Genomic DNA, 20,011 nt, shown 5'->3' with positions numbered 1-20,011 from the left:
TAGACAAGGGGACCCGATCTCTCCTATTCTTTTTGTTATTCTAGCTGAATGCTTGGGGAGATCTGTGAATAATATGGTGGTGAAAGGGGACTTTATGGGCCTTAACCCCTCATCTTCTGCTCTGGTGTGCTCTCATCAACAATTTGTAGATGATTCTATTGTTATGGAGGAGGCTTCGGTGAGAAATGCTAGAACATTAAGAAGGCTTTGGGTGATATGGGATGGCCACTGGTCAAACATTAACTAGAGCAAAAGTGTGACCTACTTTATTAATGTTAGTGAGGCAAGACAAAATAAGATCAAAAAGATCATTGGCTATGAGAGCGGTTCTCTACCTGGAACCTATCTGGGTTTACCTTTGGGTTTAGCCCCTCCTGACAGCTTTTGGAACTCGCTGATTGATAAAATCCACTTGAAACTTGCTAGTTGGAAAGGCTCTCTCCTCAGCCAGGCTGGTAAGGTTATTGTTTTGAAGTCTATCCTACAAAGTGTTTTGCTTTATGCTTTGAGTGTTTTCAAAATTCCAAGAAAGTTTGCTATTGCTATTGAGAAAATTCAGAAGACTTTCTTGTGGACTGGTACGGAGACTAAAAAAAGACTCCCTTTGATTGCTTGGCAAAATGTTTGTTTACCCCGGGGGAAGGGAGGGCTTGGCTTGCGAAGGATTACTACAATGAATGAATTCTTATTGGCTAAATTATTGTGTAGATGACACAAGGAAGAGGGGGAATGGAAGAATATTTGGGTTGATAAATGTAATAGGGACCACTTTGATTTTCATTATTTCCTTAATATTGATGTTGAACAAGGGGGATCTCTGATCTGGAAGAATGCTCAGATATTTCAAATATATTTTTAGGAAAGGGGTTAAATGGAAGGTGGGAAATGGTAGGAAAGTTCTTTTTTGGGAAGACATTTGGATCTTGGGCCACCCTCTTTGTGATGATCCAAGGTGGAATAGGTATATGGAGCATTGCAAGAATCAATTTGGTACTTTTGTGGGTGATTATTGGAAGGATGATACGTGGGTGAATCTTTATAGTGTGGACCATAACTTGTTTGAGCTTGGCAAGTGTTTGAATGCATTCTTTTTAAACCATGAAGAGGATGTTTTGATTTGCAAAACTAACCCCAGTGATATGTACTCTATTGCCTTAGCCTATGCTAACTCTTTCGATGATCATGATGAACCTTGCTAGGCTAAGGCTTGGGTGAAAGGCATGACACCCAAAGTTAATATCTTCTTTTGGATTCTTCTGCAGAATAAAATTCAAACTCTTGATAATCTTAAGAAGAGAGGTTTCATCATTGTCAATCGATGTGTTCTATGCAAGAATGATGGGGAATCGGTGGATCATATTATGCTGCATTGTCCCTTTACCAAGAAGCTTTGGGATAAAGTTTGTAGCTTACTAAAAGTGGATTGGGTTTTCCATGCTACCATCCAACTGTTCTATTCTAGTTGGATGGCTCCTTCCAAGAATGCTTTGATTGTCAAATTGTGGGACTTCATTCCTCCTTATCTGTGTTGGGGCATTTGGAAGGAGCACAACGATAGGATCTTTAGAGGAGTGGAATCCAGTCCCAATCAGGTGTTCTATAAAATTAAGGTCCTTATGATTAAAAATATTAAAATTATTGGTTTTGGACAGCAACCTTGTAATCAGTGGGAAGAAGGGGTGCTTAATAGCTGGAATATAAGGAGTTTGGAAATGAATATTAAGGATCTTAATCCAAGGGATAATGCTAGATGGGACTGTCCTCCGGTGAATTGGTTTAAGATAAACTTTGACGGGGCCTCGAAAGGGAACCCGGGCAAAGCAGTATGCGGAGTTGTTATTAGAAACTCTAATGGTGACTATGTGGGTTGCATGGCTATTCCAATAGGGAGTCAAACTAATCATGTTGTAGAAGCCTCTGCTACTCTTCATGGTCTTATCTATGCCAAAAGTATGAATTTGAGGAACATATGGGTGGAAGGCGACTCCCTCAACATAATTAATTGTTTAAATAAAATTACTCAACCATCGTGGACTATCAGCAATATTATTTTCATGGCTATTAATATTATAAATTATTTTCAAACTTACATTATAACCCATAATTTTAGAGAAGCCAACCGTACTACTGATTGGGCTACGAATGTGGCTTGTTTCGGTGATCATAAAATCATTTGGGATTTTTATGAGTCCTTACCTCCAGATGGCCACCAACTTATCCAGTATGATAAATGGAGATCTAAGCAAAAATATTTTAATTATGATGGTGTCAGTGATTTGTAATTATGAGATGAACTCGTTTGGAGTGTGGTGGGTTATGATTTTTAGAAAGTCGAGCATTTCGCACGGTTTCTGGGCAGTTTTTGTCATTCCTCTTTTCGTTTGTGGTGTGGCATTTAGTTGCAGAGTGATTTGGGGTTTTCAAAGAACGAAAACCAGCGAATTTGGTGCCGAGAATATGGGGGGAAAAAGGAAAAGGGTGGAGCCAGCTAGCTGCTCGGAGTGGAGGAACAAGTCGAAGGTGTGGGATGTTCTGAGGCGAGGCAATTTCACAAGGTATATGGAAAGGCTGAGAGGTAACAATCCAGCTATTACGCACCAATTTATCAAATCCTAGAAGGATGGCTCTGTGATGGTTGGTAACCAACGAATGGATGTTACCGAAGAAGTGATTGCGGAGGCTATGGACAGGATTAATTTTTATCGAGAGAGGAAGCTCTCAGACAGGGCCATCAATGATTTTGTGGAGATAGAGCAGGAGAAAAGTCGCTTGGTTAAAATAGGTAACTCGTATAATCGTATTACAACCTGGCCTCTATTTCTCGACCATGGCGATTTGTGCTTTTTGTGATAATGTGTAAGTGAAATAGGATTTGTAACTTGTAATAGCACTTGTAGAATTTTTATGTGTTCTTCAAGTTACTATATGAATGAATATATATGTGAAATAAAGAGACATGTCTCTTTAACATATTAACTTACATTAGTTATAGTTAAGTAATATACCCTCAATATATTATTATGATTATATAATAAGATATATATCACTCTTAATATAAGTTAATTATTCCATATATCATATATTATATATCTCATATATATAATATAATTTATCCGACAGAATTATAACATTAACACCCTCTTAATGAAGAAGGATAAAACACATAGATATTACACCATAGGTAATATTTCAAGAATAATACATATAGGAAATCTTTGATCAGAAGATTTCTAGAATATGATATCATGTAAGTATTGGCCTATCAAAATATCAACATATGATATTCACCAATTACTATTTGATATCATATTTGGTAACATGAGTATTGGCCTATCAAAATATCAATCAAATGATTTTCACCAAATACTCTGAGTAATGGCCTATCAGAACATCAACTAAATGATATCCACCAAGTACTCAATGTGGTAATGGCCTATCAGAATATCAAGGCAAGATATACACCAAGTACCGAAAATATATCTATACAAGCAACTTGTAGATAATCAAATTAATGATATCAACCGCTTAGTTGTTGATTTATAAGATAAAGCCTTTACATGAAACAATTTCGCAAGAATGAATCATGCTACAAGTTATTGTAAGGACGTCACTTTACAACAACTTCTCCTAATATAAGTGATAATCATTTAGAAGTCGTCACTTCTTCATGATGTACATAGGGGACAGGTTCATACATGTATGACATCAAAAGTTTGCATGAAGTCTCCATGAATACTGTCATGTGGTGTTGTCACAACATTTACCATAAAACATATTAGAGAATAAGTTTTTTTTTTCCCTCTCTTTCTCCAAGGTTGCCTCTAATGAATTGTCAGACTCCCTCTCATAATTTCAATCATCAAGGATATTTGCTTCAAGAAACTCACATTATCCAACCTAATCATCAGATGATTCATGAATCCTAAATCACAGCTTCTTTGAAGCTACTATCATAAGATTGAGTCTGCACAATATTTGGTAGCATGCCTAATGTAGCAATCTTCTTTTCTTGCAAGAACATCCTCAGAGACAAAAGAAAAGATCAAGGCAAATATCTCTTTATAGTAATTATAGAAATACAAAATAAGAGAGAGACTATAGTGAGTAGATACATGCAATACCCAAGGATAATAAATCCTTATCTGCAATAATAATATAAGTTGCTCCAATGAAGGTCCATATGCATCAAATCAAGAAATGACTCCATGTAAGAATTTGTCAAACAATTTGAATACGTCTTTTCTGCTCCCATATAAGGATTGTTCGAATGGGAATAGAACATTTGTTATCATTCCCCCTTACAATGTTGGATTCCCACTTTTATATTATTGAACATATAAGTATGATCAAAATCACCAAAGTTTGACTGAATCATATCATGTATCTACCCCCTCTTTTTCCTTTCAATCATGGTAATACATAAGATTGCATATCTCAGCAACCTTGTGAATACACTATTTGTTCACCTTACACATCTTTGTACAGTTAGCTAATATTCATGCAGCCACTCATGATTTCTACAAGGACAATTTGAAATCCCTTAAAATGATGATATCTTCACCTTTGATAATTTTAAACTAACAGTCACAATAGTTATAGGTTCTTCAACTTAACACATGCATGAAAGCTCATAACATCTACACACAACTTGTATGCTTTTGTAACATACCCTACTAATTCTACCTTGAATTTTTTAGTTTTGATTCAACAACATTTTGTCAAACAGTTGGTGTGCAAAGTCTGATTTGTAATTTCTGAGTTCTTGTTCAGATGTTATAATACTTCTCTGCCAAACAATGACCATATGATCTGAAGAATAGCAAGGACAAATATCTTGGCACTTGAACACTACTACAAATATGCAATGTAAAGAGTTCTTATGGACTGATCGTAAATGTTCCATACACTTATCCTCTATTCAAGATATAGAAACTTCATATAGCTGTGTACAAAAGTGACTGAGTTTATAGTGCAAAGACTGTTACACAGTGACTGAATATGCAAAACTCTTTATAATTATGACACCTATACATTCATTGAACTATTATAATCGGGTGTAGAAGAACCTGGAAATAATATGATCGCTGTTGATCGAAATTTGAGGATAGATGTCCAGTTTAGCAACCCATCTAATAGCTGCTCGGTTAGGGTATGAAATATGATCTCCAAGTACACAGAATGAGCACTGTTCACGCGCACTATTCACGCGCACTGTAGCAGCAGTGTTTACCCACAAACCTGCTCCAAATCTCACCTCCAAATCTGCTGCCCATGCTGTTCAATGTCTGCAATGATAATCCTTTGGAAATGGAACAATTTCAATCTTACCTGTAGCTGAAAAATTGAAGCTGAATGCACACAGTATGAAGCTAATAGATCTTAAATCCCTTGACTCTGTCTTCCAAGAGCGAAAGGATTGTCACCAATGGAGGATTTCGTCTCCAAAAACCAGCAATCAAACCAACCAAACTAAGCTTGAATTCATCAATCTCTTCATATCTCCACACCCCACTCATGGCTGTATATAAAGTCCTCTTAGAGGGTCGACCCCCACTCCACAAGCAATGTGGGATTAAATCTCATATTTGCATTTTAATATATTGTTTCCATTTATCACTTTAAAGTCCCAAGGAGATCATTTGGTGTCCCACTCTTGGGCACACATATAAATACAAAATATAATAAAGTAACCTTATACTATTAATTTAATTGAAGTTACTTTATTAAATAACTTCCGGCATTAAAATTCCATAGCAAATGATCTCGAAACACCACAAATGATAGCTCGTTAGAAAGAGCTCAGAAAAACACATCCAACCCCATCATCAAAATTATCATCCGACTAGCCTGGCTGACTTACTAAAAATAGTAAGTCACATTGTAAATGCCTCCAAACGAACTTAGTTGGCCCCAGAACAAAATCGACTAGGCCAAAACACCACAAGATCCCGTCCATGTCCTTGTTAGCCCCCCGGGACCACATAGAAGTAGGCTAACGACAACATATATCCAAACTGGCTAAACAGGGGACATTACAGCTTTCCACATTCTCCCAAATACAAAATATCTTTCACATTGACAGTGCTTCAACATCAGTAAACAATTTGCTTCATTTGTGTTTTGGAGGCTGCGATCACCATAATCTCTAGCAGCGAAAGAAAAAAAACATAAATGTTTTGCATCCTCAGCAGCAGTCTCACTGCTGAAAGTTGTGATTTGTAACAGTTTGATTTTACATTGTTGTGGCACTGTAGAGGATTGAAGTGGCAGTACAAATTTGTAGATAGACTCTCCCCTTTGGTCTTGCTGGATATTTGTGTGTGTTGTGCAAGGATTTGACTTATCGTCCACCTCTAGAAATCGAAAGTCTGCAGGCTTGTATTGTTGAATGATCACATATTGATCTCCGAATGAATGCAAAGTTTGAATATTCAAGTTGCCAATAATATATATATGATCTCTCAGTATATAATTGTGGAATGACGACCCCTTATGCAACTAAGCATTGACACACTCTGTCTCAATGTAGTTTAGATCATATCTCTTACTAATAACAAAAATATATTTATCATTAAAATTTGAGTACGTCTTTATCTCTCGACAGATGCTTTATAAGTTTTAATGAATAAACACTCATTGCTATGCCACAGCGATCCAACACTTAAAAATCATTTTAATCCATCGATGATCGCTATAACTCATTTTCCCTCTTGCAATCAATTTTCAACATTGATAGCTATAGCGGTTAAAAAAATTATCACTCATCACCATATCATTTTTCATCCTTCCCCGCACAGCCATGAAAAACATATCGCTATAGATTATAGGGATGCCTCATCACCCATTGCTCATTGCTATATCAATAATGAGCCTTCTCCGGACAGCGATGAACATTTGATTGCTGCATATTATAGCGATTTAAAAAATTTAATATTTATCCCTACCGCTGTATGTTATGGCGATATGCACAAATTTTTATCGGTAATCACTGTAGCTCCATTTTCCATCTGCGATCTTCGATAGATTTATTGGCACAGCTATAGCGATGAGGGTAAATAAAAGCAGGGTTAGGGTTAGGGCTAGTAATTTCATTTCCATATACTCATGCGCATTGCACTAAACTCATTTACTATTTTATTTTTGGCATCTTCCATAAATGATGAAAATTAAATGTGAAGGTCTGGATATATCACTCTCTTTGAGGATTTCTTCTGCCTTCGATAGTGTAGTTCAGCATAATGGGATCATGATACAAATATATATCAAATGAAATATTCATATTCTTTTTGTGAATAAGATTAGATGAGATAAATGTTGTATATAATGTCTTCAACTGCAGCTATTTTGAATCTGATGTATGAGACTCTGATTGGCATGTTGGTTGATCTGTACAACTGCAATTTAACATTGCTCCATGATGATCTATCTTCGGCATATGGAAGAATTTCATAGTAACGAGAAAGCTCCTTCCTGGACTTCACTTGGATGCCAATTTGAACCTACAATGACATGAAATACGTTCAAACCATCCCAAATCGATGGTACTCGATATTCAATGTTCCTTTGTTGATTGTACATTGGCCTAGTTCCACTTACCTGCTAGTTTCCCTTTACTTTCAAGCACCAAATATTGTAGACGCTCAATCTAGTGTTACAGTCATTCATGTTGATTATTCCTTGAACCTCATATATAATGATCTTTGCATGAATATTGGTTTTTTTTCCAATCTTGAAGTCTCTTATCCCAAGAGTTCGAACCTGCTCTGATACCATGTAAGTGAAATAGGATTTGTAACTTGTAATAGCACTTGTAGAATTTTTATGTGTTCTTCAAGTTACTATATGAATGAATATATATGTGAAATAAAGAGACATGTCTTTTGAAGAGACATGTCTCTTTAACATATTAACTTACATTAGTTATAGTTAAGTAATATACCCTCAATATATTATTATGATTATATAATAAGATATATATATATATATATATATATCACTCTTGATATAAGTTAATTATTCCATATATCATATATTATATATCTCATATATATAATATAATTTATCCGACAGAATTATAACATTAACATAATGGAATATCTAACTTTAGATGGGAGATTCACCAAGCTGTATGGGTATCATTTCATGTTAGCAAATCACTTTCGGCATGATGTTAGGATCAATTTTCCATTTATTTATTGCAGTCTCTTAGTATTTCTACTCAGGCTATTCAGAAAGACCCGAATAGTGAGCATGTTTGCCATGAGGGTCTTATGGTTCTGATAATGAATATGTTAAAGTCCAAAAAGATTGTGAAACCCAAGGGTAGTTTGAAAGGGGCTGATCAAGATATAGAAGGGAGTCTCCCAGATAAGGGCTATGATTCTGATAACCGAGATGAAGCTGAAGGGGGTTTGGGTAGTTTGAAAAAGGGCTCGGGTGGCAGTTCCAAAAAGAAGAAAAAGATTGTCAAGGAAGGTGATTCTGACCAGGAGAGCGACTTCATGGAGGAAGTAGTGAGAGACCACTATAATAAGAGGAGTAGAGGTAAAGGAAAGAGTAGTAAGGGCCTTCAAGATGATCGGGTCTCTCCTCCTTCTGATGATGAGCCTCTGGCTCACCGGCTGGAAAGGAAAAGAAAATCTTTAAGGCGGCAGGAGGATAGGTCACAAACTAGGAAGAATGGGAACTCAGATAATGAGAATGGTGGAGAACAGGGGCATATTCTAGATTTGGATGAAAATATTGAAGGTGGGCTCGGGTCATCCAAGGGTCTTTTTAGTAACCCGGGTTGAATTTTGAAGGAGATTGGCTTCCTTAATCAACAAATGCAGTTGCTGGGCAAGGAAATAGAGCAAGTCAACAAAACTGCCAGAGGTGAGCGTACATTGGGCCAACATATAGACAGACTTTTGGAGGTTATTGGGAATGCAGAAGTTAAAAATCTCATGCATAAGATACCACTGCTCGAGGCCAAACAAAGGGTGATGGATAAAGAGATAAGTGGTGTTCAGGGGAAGGTGTCGAAAATGGATACTAAACTGGGCAATTTGGAAAAATTCCTCAAATAGATGGCAAACAATGTGGGTAACCTCTTGAAGAGGAATGAGATTGACAAAGGGCAAGACTCCCCTCTGGTGGCAGAGACTCAGGGACTAAGCAAACGTACCCGTGCTCATTCTGAGAAGAATGAGGATGTCAGTAAGAAGGACGAGGTGAAGGCCAGTGCTGATAATATGCATATTCTAGCGGATCAGGCTATTGACCTGATAAAGACTTCTTAGCCAGTCGGTTGCTATTCTTTTACTGTTCTTTTGTTGTCTTTTCCAGCTCTATCTTGAGTGACATCATGGTTCTTCTTTTTGGAGGTCTGTTTCCTGTTGTCCTGTGCTACTTTTCTCTAATGTTTACATCTCTGGTTTATCTCTAGACTTTTGTTTCTTGTAAAGGTTTTGGGTCCTTTAAAACCTATTTTTACTTAATCAAAACAATCGAGCTGCTAATAATATTTCCTTAGGCTATAGTCAGGCGAGATTTTAAAGCTTGTTTATGACCTCAAACTATATAAACCTTTGAAATATTTGCATAGAAATATTGGCTACAACGTCTACACAGATATTGCATGCTAATTAATCTAATGTAATCATGGTTTTAATAACTTTGATCCCCAAAACAAGTAGATCATCAAATAACGATATAAAATGAAGGAAACTATGAGTATTTTATAATTCAGGTATCTTATGTCATTCAATGGAAACTATGAGTATTTACTAATTTTCATTTTTTAATATATATGTATATATATATATATATATATATATATATATATATATATATATATATATATATATATATATATATATATATATATATATATATAAAATTACAAATCCTCCAACTGATACAATGGGAAATAAAATGCCAGCAAAAAGGAGGTTGGTGGTGCAAATTTGAGGAAATGAAAAATTCAAAATTTGGCTCTAGGGACCAAACTGACTTTGAAAATGTACAAAGCTCCAAGTAGGCTTTGGTGCAAAATCCTCCAAAACAAATGCTAGGACAATAACAACCCCAACAAAATTCTCACTATAGAAAACTCAAGTGGAGGTTAAGTGGCCTAGAAGTTCATTTAGAAAAGAAGACCCATAATTCACCAATCACCTTTCATGGAAAGCCAATAATGGCAAGATAACAGATTTCTAGGAGGACTCTTAAGATGGGCTTGTTGCATGGAAGGATGCTCTGAAACTTACCATGAGATCAAGAGTGTCAAACTACATTAGATTAAAAACATTCGCATATTGCCCTTCCCTGTCCCCCTAGACAACGGAATTGCTCTATGATTAGAATTCGAAAAAAGAACAATAATGCTAATGAGGATGGCATGATCTTCTTAAGTGGCTCAAAATCGGGCATGTATTCTTCTAGACTAAGATATTTGATCAAATAGGAGCAGCAGAAGGATCTAAGGTGACTTGCCTATGCTTGTTGGCACTGTGTTGTTTTTCCTAAATTTGGGACCTTTTTTATGGAAAACATTACACAAGAGGCTTTTGACAAGTTGACTACATAGTATTGGAATCTAGGGCCCAGCAGATGTATGCTTTGCAAAGAGAGCAAGGAATTAGAAAGTCATTTGTTTATTAGCTGCCCTCTCACTTCCCAACATTGGGATTGACCCGCACAAAAATAGGTTGGGATGGCATGCATTAGAAAGACAATGTTGAGATGGTAAATGACTGGCCAAGGCCATGTGGAAATGTTTTTTGGCAGCTATAAGGTACACAACCCCATCCATGGTGGTTTGGCACATTTGGAAGGAGTGTAATAACGAAATTTCCTACAACGAGGAATCTTATTTTTAGATCCTTTCCTTGTGAACCTTTTATTAACTATAATAGATGCTTTATGTGGAGCATGATGATAGACCGTCAAGTGTCTGCATTTATTTTAAAATGATAAAAGTTCTCCTCTGTGGAAATATACAGCAAGAATTGAACAATGTCCGGGGGGTATATATGGAAATGTAATTTTTAGAAAACCCAATATAGAAGCTCCTATTACCAAGTTAAACAGCATTTAATTGGTCATGGGGATAAAGGGATCAATATGTGTAAGGGCTCAAAAACAAATAAGAAGGGGTTGTCAGTTACTCAAATAGCAGCCATGTTAAAAAAACAACAAGATGTTGATAGCTTCGTGTCAAGGGGGAAACAAGAAAAATCAAAGCACAAACCACCAACACCAACCTCTCAAACAACCATTAGAAATCATCCTTCCTTAGCTATCCCCTCTACGGATGAAGTAGAAACACTCCAAACCACCACCCGCAAGAGAGGCCCATCAGATAGGGCATTTCAAAATGAGTTAAGAGAAATTGTTGAGGTAAAGTTTGGGCATTGCCTCTTTGTGAATGGTCCTTCATTCAATCTAGTGATATCACCTTATTGGAGAGAGATGGTGGAAGCAATAAATGATGCACCTTGTGGTTACTAAAGTTTTGGATATGAAAAGGTGATAACCATCTTATTGCATAGTGAGAGAAAGAATTTAGACAACCTCCTCAAACCAATAAGAGATTCTTGAACCCAAACAAGGGTGACTATTATCTCTGATGGATGGAAAGACTGCAAAAACCATTCATTGATAAATGCAATTGTTGTCTCCACCAAGAGGGCAATATTTTTTAAGGCGGTTGATCATGAAGGGGAGGTAAAGGATGCAAATTTTATTACCTAGATTCTTCTTGAATCCATAGAGTCTGTGGGAGTTGACAATGTTGTCCAAGCAGTAACAAACAATGCTAAAGTTTGTAAGGTTGTGGGTGCTTTGATAGAAGCACAATATGATCAAATCTTTTGGACACCATGTACCATCCACTCCTTGAATTTGGTTATGAAAGCAATTGGTACTAAAATTGAATGAGTCAAAAAAGTATATGAGGAGGCTAAGGAGATCCAAATGTTTGTGACAAACCATCATATGTCACAAGCAATTTTCAGAACTTCCTCCCACTTGGAATTATTGAAGATAAACTTTAAACTTTATTTAGTTTCATTTATCATTTTGTTTCATACTTTATATAATTAAATACTTTAAACTTTATTTAGTTTCATTTATCATTTTGTTTCATACTTTATATAATTAAATAAAATGTTCTATGTGTTGTTTACATATTTGAATTGTGTTATTAACTTACGATTAACATGGTAATAGGTTGCTGAAAATCAGTTTGCTTCACAAACAATCGTCTTTAGAGGACTTGTGAGGGTGAAAGATGCATTGTCCTGGATGGTTATTAGCAACCAATGGAGTGTATAGAACGATCGAGTATAACAAGGGCTCAAAAGGTAAAGGCAATGATCTTGGATGATGATTGGTGGGCTCGAGTGGATTTTGTATTAGAATTCATCGAGCCCATCATGTCTATGCTTCGGTTTGCCGACACTAATGACCCTTGTTTGGGGGACATCTATGATGCCTTGGACTCCATGCTAGAGAGAGTTAAAACAGTAAGTTTAAATTTTTATACAATACTTTATAATTGTTAATTGAGATATTTGATTTTTAATTTTAATTAACACTGCATCAAGAAAACTTACATGAACATCATTTGACATCCCAAGTCATTCATAGGAGAGAGTATGATCCTAAGGACACCTTGTACAAAAAGTTGGAGTCAATTGTTCTTCATCGCTAGAACAAGATGACTACACCTTTACACCTCCTAGCATATGCACTTTCTCCCAGGTATTATAGTAGTGAGATACTTGCTATTCTTGGTAGAATGCTATCATACAGAGATCTTGAGGTCGCTAGTAGGTATATGAAGGCATTGAGAAAGCTCATTTAGCGATCTTGAGGTGCCGTCAAATCTTAGGAGAGAGTCTGCAGAGTTTATCTCAAGAAAAAATACAAACCCTGATGCAATCAACAACCAAAGTAGAATGGATGCCATTAGATGGTGGTACCTACATTGGCAAGATTATATGTACCTCTAGCCTCTTCTCATTAAGATCCTATCACAAGTAAGTTTTAAGTTTTTTTTTTTTTTTTTTCCTTTTTTTATGGCCACTTAGCTTGTAGAGTTAGCACTCTTAAATTCCAATTGTATTTCAATTTCTAATTTTTTTAAATTTTGTTGGTTGTTTCTCTAGATTGTGAACTCTTCTAACACTAAGCGGAATTGGAGTTCCAAGAAAGAGCTCAGTAGTAGAAAATCTCGCAGCCTAGAGAGACAACCTTGGTTATGACTTCAAACTATATAAACCATTGAAATATTTGCACAAAAATACTGGCTACAACTTCAATGCAGATATTGCACATCAATTAATCTAACGTAATCACAGTTTCATAGGACTTGGTATATATTCACAACATTTGGCCCAACCTATCACGCAACGATCCTAAATACAAGAAGGAGCCAAAGAAGTTGTGGGATGTATTACCTGAGTCTGCTGACTTGGATATGACCATCCAGGATCTAGCTAGGATTACCTTGCTAGATATTGAGGAGGAGGATGATATAGCAGCATTTGGGGCTACTGGAACCGGTTTGGGTTCCAATGATGAGGATTTAGATATAGTTGCAGCTAGGGATGAAGTCATTCATCCCTCATTTTTTGATGACACATTTCACCCTTGAAGGGCATTGATACTATCATCATTGATAAACTATTATACACTTGTCATTATGATTTTCAATTTTGTTTATCATTATTAATTCAAACTTTATTGTTTGATAAACTGGTCTATGTTTTGAAATTTCATTTTGCAATTTAGTAATTCAATGTATGATTTTCTTTACAATCATGAACATAGATTAATGAACAAGTATCTAATGTTTATCTTTGACATTTGATGAGGTGTCGTGCATTAAATCTCATTCATCTCCATCCCCTATTTATAAGTTTGACCCAATCATTTCCATAGATCTTCAGTATAGCCCCAAGTAGCCCATATGAGGAAGCAATTCCAGTTCGCACCACAAGGGATATGACAGAATCCACAAGGAACTCTTGGACCTGAAACACATTGCTGCTGTACAGCAGCAACAAATTAACGATCTGATTAAGAACCCATCTATAGATGAGCCCGCAGTAGTGACGTTACTTTGTTGTCATGACTTCAAAAATTATCTCTGACATTACAGCCAATAAGTATCCCAAGGCTTCTCAGCAGGACAAAGTGACAATCTCATTGCTCTGCATAACTCGGATGTGAGAAAGGGCAGGGAAGCATTAAAATATTTCACGCTCCACATAAGTTTATTCAGGACTGATATTTGAATGAAATAAAAGTTTGTCTTTCCTCTCAGTGGCACTGTTCCCTAATTGCTTCTGTTAAATGCTAAGCGGGGAACTGCATGGTGGGGAGACTACTGACAATTTCCCTCAACATCTCTTCTCCAAACCTTTAATGGCACATTCGGTAAACGAGGTAGGCCATTCGTTAGCTACAGCACCAGCCCGCCATCCTACTGGTATTATTCATAATTAAAATTAATGGTCACTCTTACAACTTGGAATTTGTTAGGCAGTTTTGGAGGGGCATGCCCCTGCTGACTATTGTTGTCATACCTTTTTCACTGTTATCTTCCTGCTGATTGAGAACTTGAGACCACTCCTTGAGAGGTCTTTGATTTTCTAGTAGTTTTAAAGTTAATTGCACTGTTACCTTAAGAAAGGGTGGTAATATTGGTATGGGTTGGAGTAGGATGGGCAGTGCCTTGTTGTGGGCTACCTCTTATATTTAGAAGATTACACTTATATATGCTACTGCAAGTTAGAAAACTGATTAGTTTATGTAATTATATTTGGCTTTATAATATATTACTTATTGCTTATTCTAGAAAAAAGTAGCCGAGATAGAGAAAAACACAAGAAAAGATTAAGCTTGGTATCACTATCGAATTGTTTGTGCAAGAAAGAAGATGGTGTAAGTTTTAAAGAGAAATCAACCCTAACAAAAGGAACAAACGCTAAATTATAGTAGCTTCGGTCAGACCAATCTAAGTAAGAAATTCAAGCAATGAAGTCATACTCTTCTCTTAGATCCGACTGTACAATTCTGATCATAATCGATTTATGTGCTTCAATATAGATTGATTAAATGGGGACTATGTATAGGATCGAGTTAATGATCCTCTTCAGTATGATTGGAGGCCTTATTACAATATAAGATAACCAATAAGATAACCAATAAGTTAGAAACTGATTAGTTTATGTAATTATATTTGGCTTTATAATATATTACTTATTGTTTATTCTAGAATAAAGTAACTGAGATAGAGATAAACACAAGAAAAGATTAAGCTTGGTATAACTATCGAATTATTTGTGCAAGAAAGAAGATGGTGTAAATTTTAAAGAGAAATCAACCCTAACGAAAGGAACAAACATTAAATTATAGTAGCTTCGGTCAGACCAATCTAAGTAAGAAATTCAAGCAATGAAGTCATAATCTTCTCTTAGATCGGACTGTATAATTCTGATCATAATCGATTTATGTGCTTCAATATAGATTGATTAAATGGAGACTATATATAGGATCGAGTTAATGATCCTCTTCAGTATGATTGGAGGCCTTATTACAATATAAGATAACCAATAATTATTAGTTTATTTGCAATCAGTTAATGTATAATTTGACCCGATTACCATAGAGTTTGTTTGACAAATTAGTCGCATCTTGGTGTCTCTTCAAACAGACACATACATTGAATAGACATGACTGTTCCCTCTGTATGCCTCCCAATGGATGTTTATATGCCAATCGATCTTAAGAATAAATCATCGAAATCAATAAATCGTTCTCCCTGTGCACTACAACATCAGGTCGGACATCAAGGAAAAATCGCAGTAAGATCTATCTATATCAATTGAATAGTTATCAGATCCATATCTATTGTGACTGATTATTGTCTGCTAACCATAGTTCGAACCAGAATTCATTAAATTAGAAATAAGAAACATCACATCCGATATAAGGTTACCAGTACATTTACAACAAATCATATATTGAAGTTACCTTATCAAGCCACTAACCCAAAACCTGCTCAAAGTTGTTTCACAAGAATATTTAATATTGACAAGAATGCTAACTCAGATGGTTGATTGTGAAGATCTGCAGTAGCATATAATGTCATTGAGCCAATTTCAATATCATATTGTGGTAAGATGGTTTTCGTTTTTCCTGAAATGTGCAGTATATTTTAAACTTCAAGCTTGATTACAAAATATATCTGTTGTCACATTCTGGTTAAGAATTTTATATAAGAAAGCACACAATTAAACTTATCCTCTGAATGGAAATTGGAATGCATGATAAATTCTAATTAAGGGCAGGCAACTACTAGCTTATATCTATTGAAAAATTATAATTATGTGTTAAAACCTTAATAGTAGCGAGGCTCAAACTAAAATCATATTAACGCAAACTTAATTATAGATCTCCAACATGCCTGCAGAACTTGATGGTGTCCAATATGCCTTGCAATCCAAGGGCTACTTGGCACAACCAGTAAATCCAAAATAAAATGAAGTTAAAATAATGTACAAAAAATCTCAATTTGCGAGAAATAATATTGCTTTTGAAAAGCTCCAAATAATCTTAAAAGAATTTCAAATGGAAATTCGCTGGTACAAGTTGATTGTCACTAAACTTATTAGAAATCTTCAGTATAACACCATCCAAAGTCTCCAAAAGTGATCCAAATTTCATTTTTATTTCAACTGAATGGGCAAAATGGCCTTGATTGGCCTTAGAGAATAAACAATCACAAAAGCTTCCTGGGTCATCGAACAAAAAGAATAGTAATTAAAAGATTTCCAATGTTAAATAAACTCAGTTGATGATATGAAGGTGCTGGAATAGCAATTAAATCCTGATAGCAATCACAATTTGACTTGTTGTGGAAATTATCTCCTACCTATCAATCGATGAGCTTAAGGGGCTTTCTAATGAACGGTTCATAAGACACAACACTTGGTGGTGGTTTCACAAATAGAGTGGGTTTAACCATGGAGGAAACTTCGTAGTTAAGCACGCTCAAGCTGGACTAGTACTGCAATGTGTGACCTCTTGGGAAGTCCCAGTGCTTCACCTCTATGAGCATCACCTAGATCCAATGAGTGCTAAGTGTTCCATTTACTCTCATGAGAGATGGATTTGTGTTGAATCACTACTCATGAAATATGGGTCAATGAATTTGACTCAAAAATTACACAATTAAATCCTGATAACAATCACAATGTGACTTCTTGTGGAAATTATCTCCTACTTATCAATCAATAAGCTTAAGGGGCTTTCTAATGAATGGTTCATAAAGCACAACACTTACTGAAGGTTTTGCAAATGGGGTTGCAAGTAGAGTGGGTTTAATCATGGAGGAATCTCCGCAATTAAGCGCACTCAAGCTGGAGTATTACTTGGATGGGTGACCTCCCACGAAGTCCCGATACTTCACCTCTGTGAGCATCACCTAGATCCAATGAGTGCTAAGTGTTCCATTTATTCTCATGAGAGATGGATTCATGTTGAATCACTACTCATGAAATATGGGTCAATGAGTTTGACTCAAAAACTAAACAGTTAAATCTTGATAGCAATCACAATTTGACTTGTTGTGGAAATTATCACCTACTTATCAATCGATGAGCTTAAGGGGCTTTCTAATGAATGGTTCATAAGGCACAACACTTGGTGAAGGTTTTGCAAATGAGGTTACAAGCAGAGTGGGTTTGACCATGGAGAAAACTCCGTAATTAAGCGCGCTCGAGCTAGAGTAGTACTACAATGGGTGACCTCCTGGGAAGTCTCGGTGCTTCACCTCTGTAAGCATCACCTAGATCCAATGAGTGCTAAGTGTTCCATTTATTTTCATGAAAGATGGATTCGTGTTGAATCACTACTCATGAAATATGGGTCAATGAGTTTGACTCAAAAACTACACAATTAAATCCTGATAGCAATCACAATTTGACTTGCTATGGAAATTATCTCCTACTTATCAATCGATGAGCTTAAGGGGCTTTCTCATGAATGGTTCATAAGGCACAAAACTTGGTGAAGGTTTTGCAAATAGGGTTGCAAGTAGAGTGGGTTTAACCATGGAGGAAACTCCGTAGTTAAGCGCGCTTGAGCTGGAGTAGCACTACGATGGGTGACCTCTTGGGAAGTCCTGGTGCTTCACTTCTATGAGCATCACCTAGATCCAATGAGTGCTAAGTGTTCCATTTATTCTCATGAGAGATGGATTCATGTTGAATCACTACTCATGAAATATGGGTCAATGAGTTTGACTCAAAAACTACACAGTTAAATCCTGATACCAATATCACAATTAACGTTACTAATAGGAAGTCGCTAAATTCTAAGCACAATGCAGAATTCTTGTCTTCTTCCATTATTTTTTGGATTATCATTGCAGATAAGATGAATATTTTGCTAATGGAAAAGTTCCATGTAGTATTTGTACACTTGAATCAAATAAGGATGCAAGTAAAATAGTAATTTGAGTGCGTATTATTTATTCTAATTTTATTTCCAAAGCATGAGTAAATCAGCAAGCTTATCGGCTATTTCACACTGACTGTGAAACTAAGATCTAGATTTTCATTTAAATCCCCTTCTTAGAAAAATAGGAAACGGAGCAAGATTGGTCGGGCTTTTGTTACTCTACCTTTACAAACAATATGTACATCAAATACGGAGTAGACTGTAAGAGGTAAAATATCAAATACGCTAATTATTTCATCAGCAAAATTTGTTACCCTATGAAAACATATGTTCGGGAGATCCATCGATAAATATTCAAATTAGATCATGAAAACTGATATAAACAAACCCAAACCTGTTATCGATATGGGAATAGGAAACAGATCATAATTCTTATTGTAACCCACAGAACGGGTTAACATTCCCATAAACTCTCAAATAAAAACTTCTGAAGATTACTGGTAGCAAGGCTCAAACATAGATCTTACCGTTCGAGAAGGATGTTTCCCTCCGCATTAGAAAAGAGTACCGCTAGCAACATTTTGTGTTATTCTTTTGCGAGGAATGAATTTGACTGGAGTAGTATTTAAAAGCTTCGGACTAAGGATTTGGCAATTATGTTCTTATGCACCTGCGACATGTTTAGTCTTAGACAGGGATTTATTAATTCTTTAAAAAAAATCTTAATTTATAAAATTTAGAGACATATTTTTTTATTTTATTTTTTTATTGATTAATTTCTAATTCTTTATTGGTTACAGGTAATTTTCTTGATATTTTTAATTTGAAAATAATAAAAATTAAATACAGCTGATACATTCAACTTTTTCATTCAGAAAAATTATCTTTGTGTAAGGGTTGAGCCAAGTAGGTGCAAATTTCTTCCTCCGCACTTGTCACTGTTTTATACTTGAGCATTATTAAGAATATAATAATACATTTAATTTGTCCCAAGTCTTGTTGAGTAATTAAATCATTTGATCACAATTTATTATAAGTTATATATATTATGTTTTATTTGGAAGTTAAAAAAAAACTAGCTTAGATATCTTTATACAACTATCTAAAAGATGTCGAGAGATGTGAGTCTCAAGGTGCCTATGTCAATAAATAGTTATTGAGAATAGATAGGTGCCTCAAGACTGATGTTGGTCTTTTAGATAGAAGTATGAAGATATCTAACCCTGTAGCATCTACAACACGACATGTAAATGTTAAATTTAAAAAAAAAAATTAATTTGAATTATGTTTTATAAATTATGATGGTTGTCATATTCATTGAAATGTACATGTGAAATTCATAATGAATGAGAAATTTCATGGTCTAAACTAAAAATATGCTATAGAGAAGTTATCTTCGATACTATATAAATTGCATACGATTATTTTGTTTCCAAAGATTTGAGTTTGTCTTCCTCTGCTTTCCTTTTTGCAAGTTGCTTTTCTCTTCATCTTTTCATATGAGCATAAGAAAATCGTGCTGAGATTCTAAGTCCATCCAATACCTTATACCATC

General features: G+C 35.5%; 1 protein-coding gene across 2 annotated transcripts in view; it reads right to left on the bottom strand.

Annotated features, from left to right (window-relative positions):
* LOC149570105 (SNARE-like superfamily protein) overlaps positions 1-19,054 on the bottom strand; it is a 64,903-nt gene extending 45,849 nt beyond the window's left edge. For both annotated transcript variants that reach the window (XM_089822757.1, XM_089822758.1), the window contains exon 1: positions 18,984-19,054. In XM_089822757.1, the coding sequence (XP_089678883.1) occupies positions 18,984-19,036 (53 nt within the window). In that variant the 5' untranslated portion in view covers positions 19,037-19,054. The remainder of the gene's footprint in view (positions 1-18,983) is intronic.
* Positions 19,055-20,011: the final 957 nt, after the last annotated feature.

The sequence above is a fragment of the Cupressus sempervirens genome, chromosome 3, assembly GCF_028749045.1.
Source record: "Cupressus sempervirens isolate cs-2001-9-10 chromosome 3, ASM2874904v1, whole genome shotgun sequence".
Classification (NCBI taxonomy): domain Eukaryota; kingdom Viridiplantae; phylum Streptophyta; class Pinopsida; order Cupressales; family Cupressaceae; genus Cupressus; species Cupressus sempervirens.
This window is presented reverse-complemented; position numbering and strand designations above follow the sequence as displayed.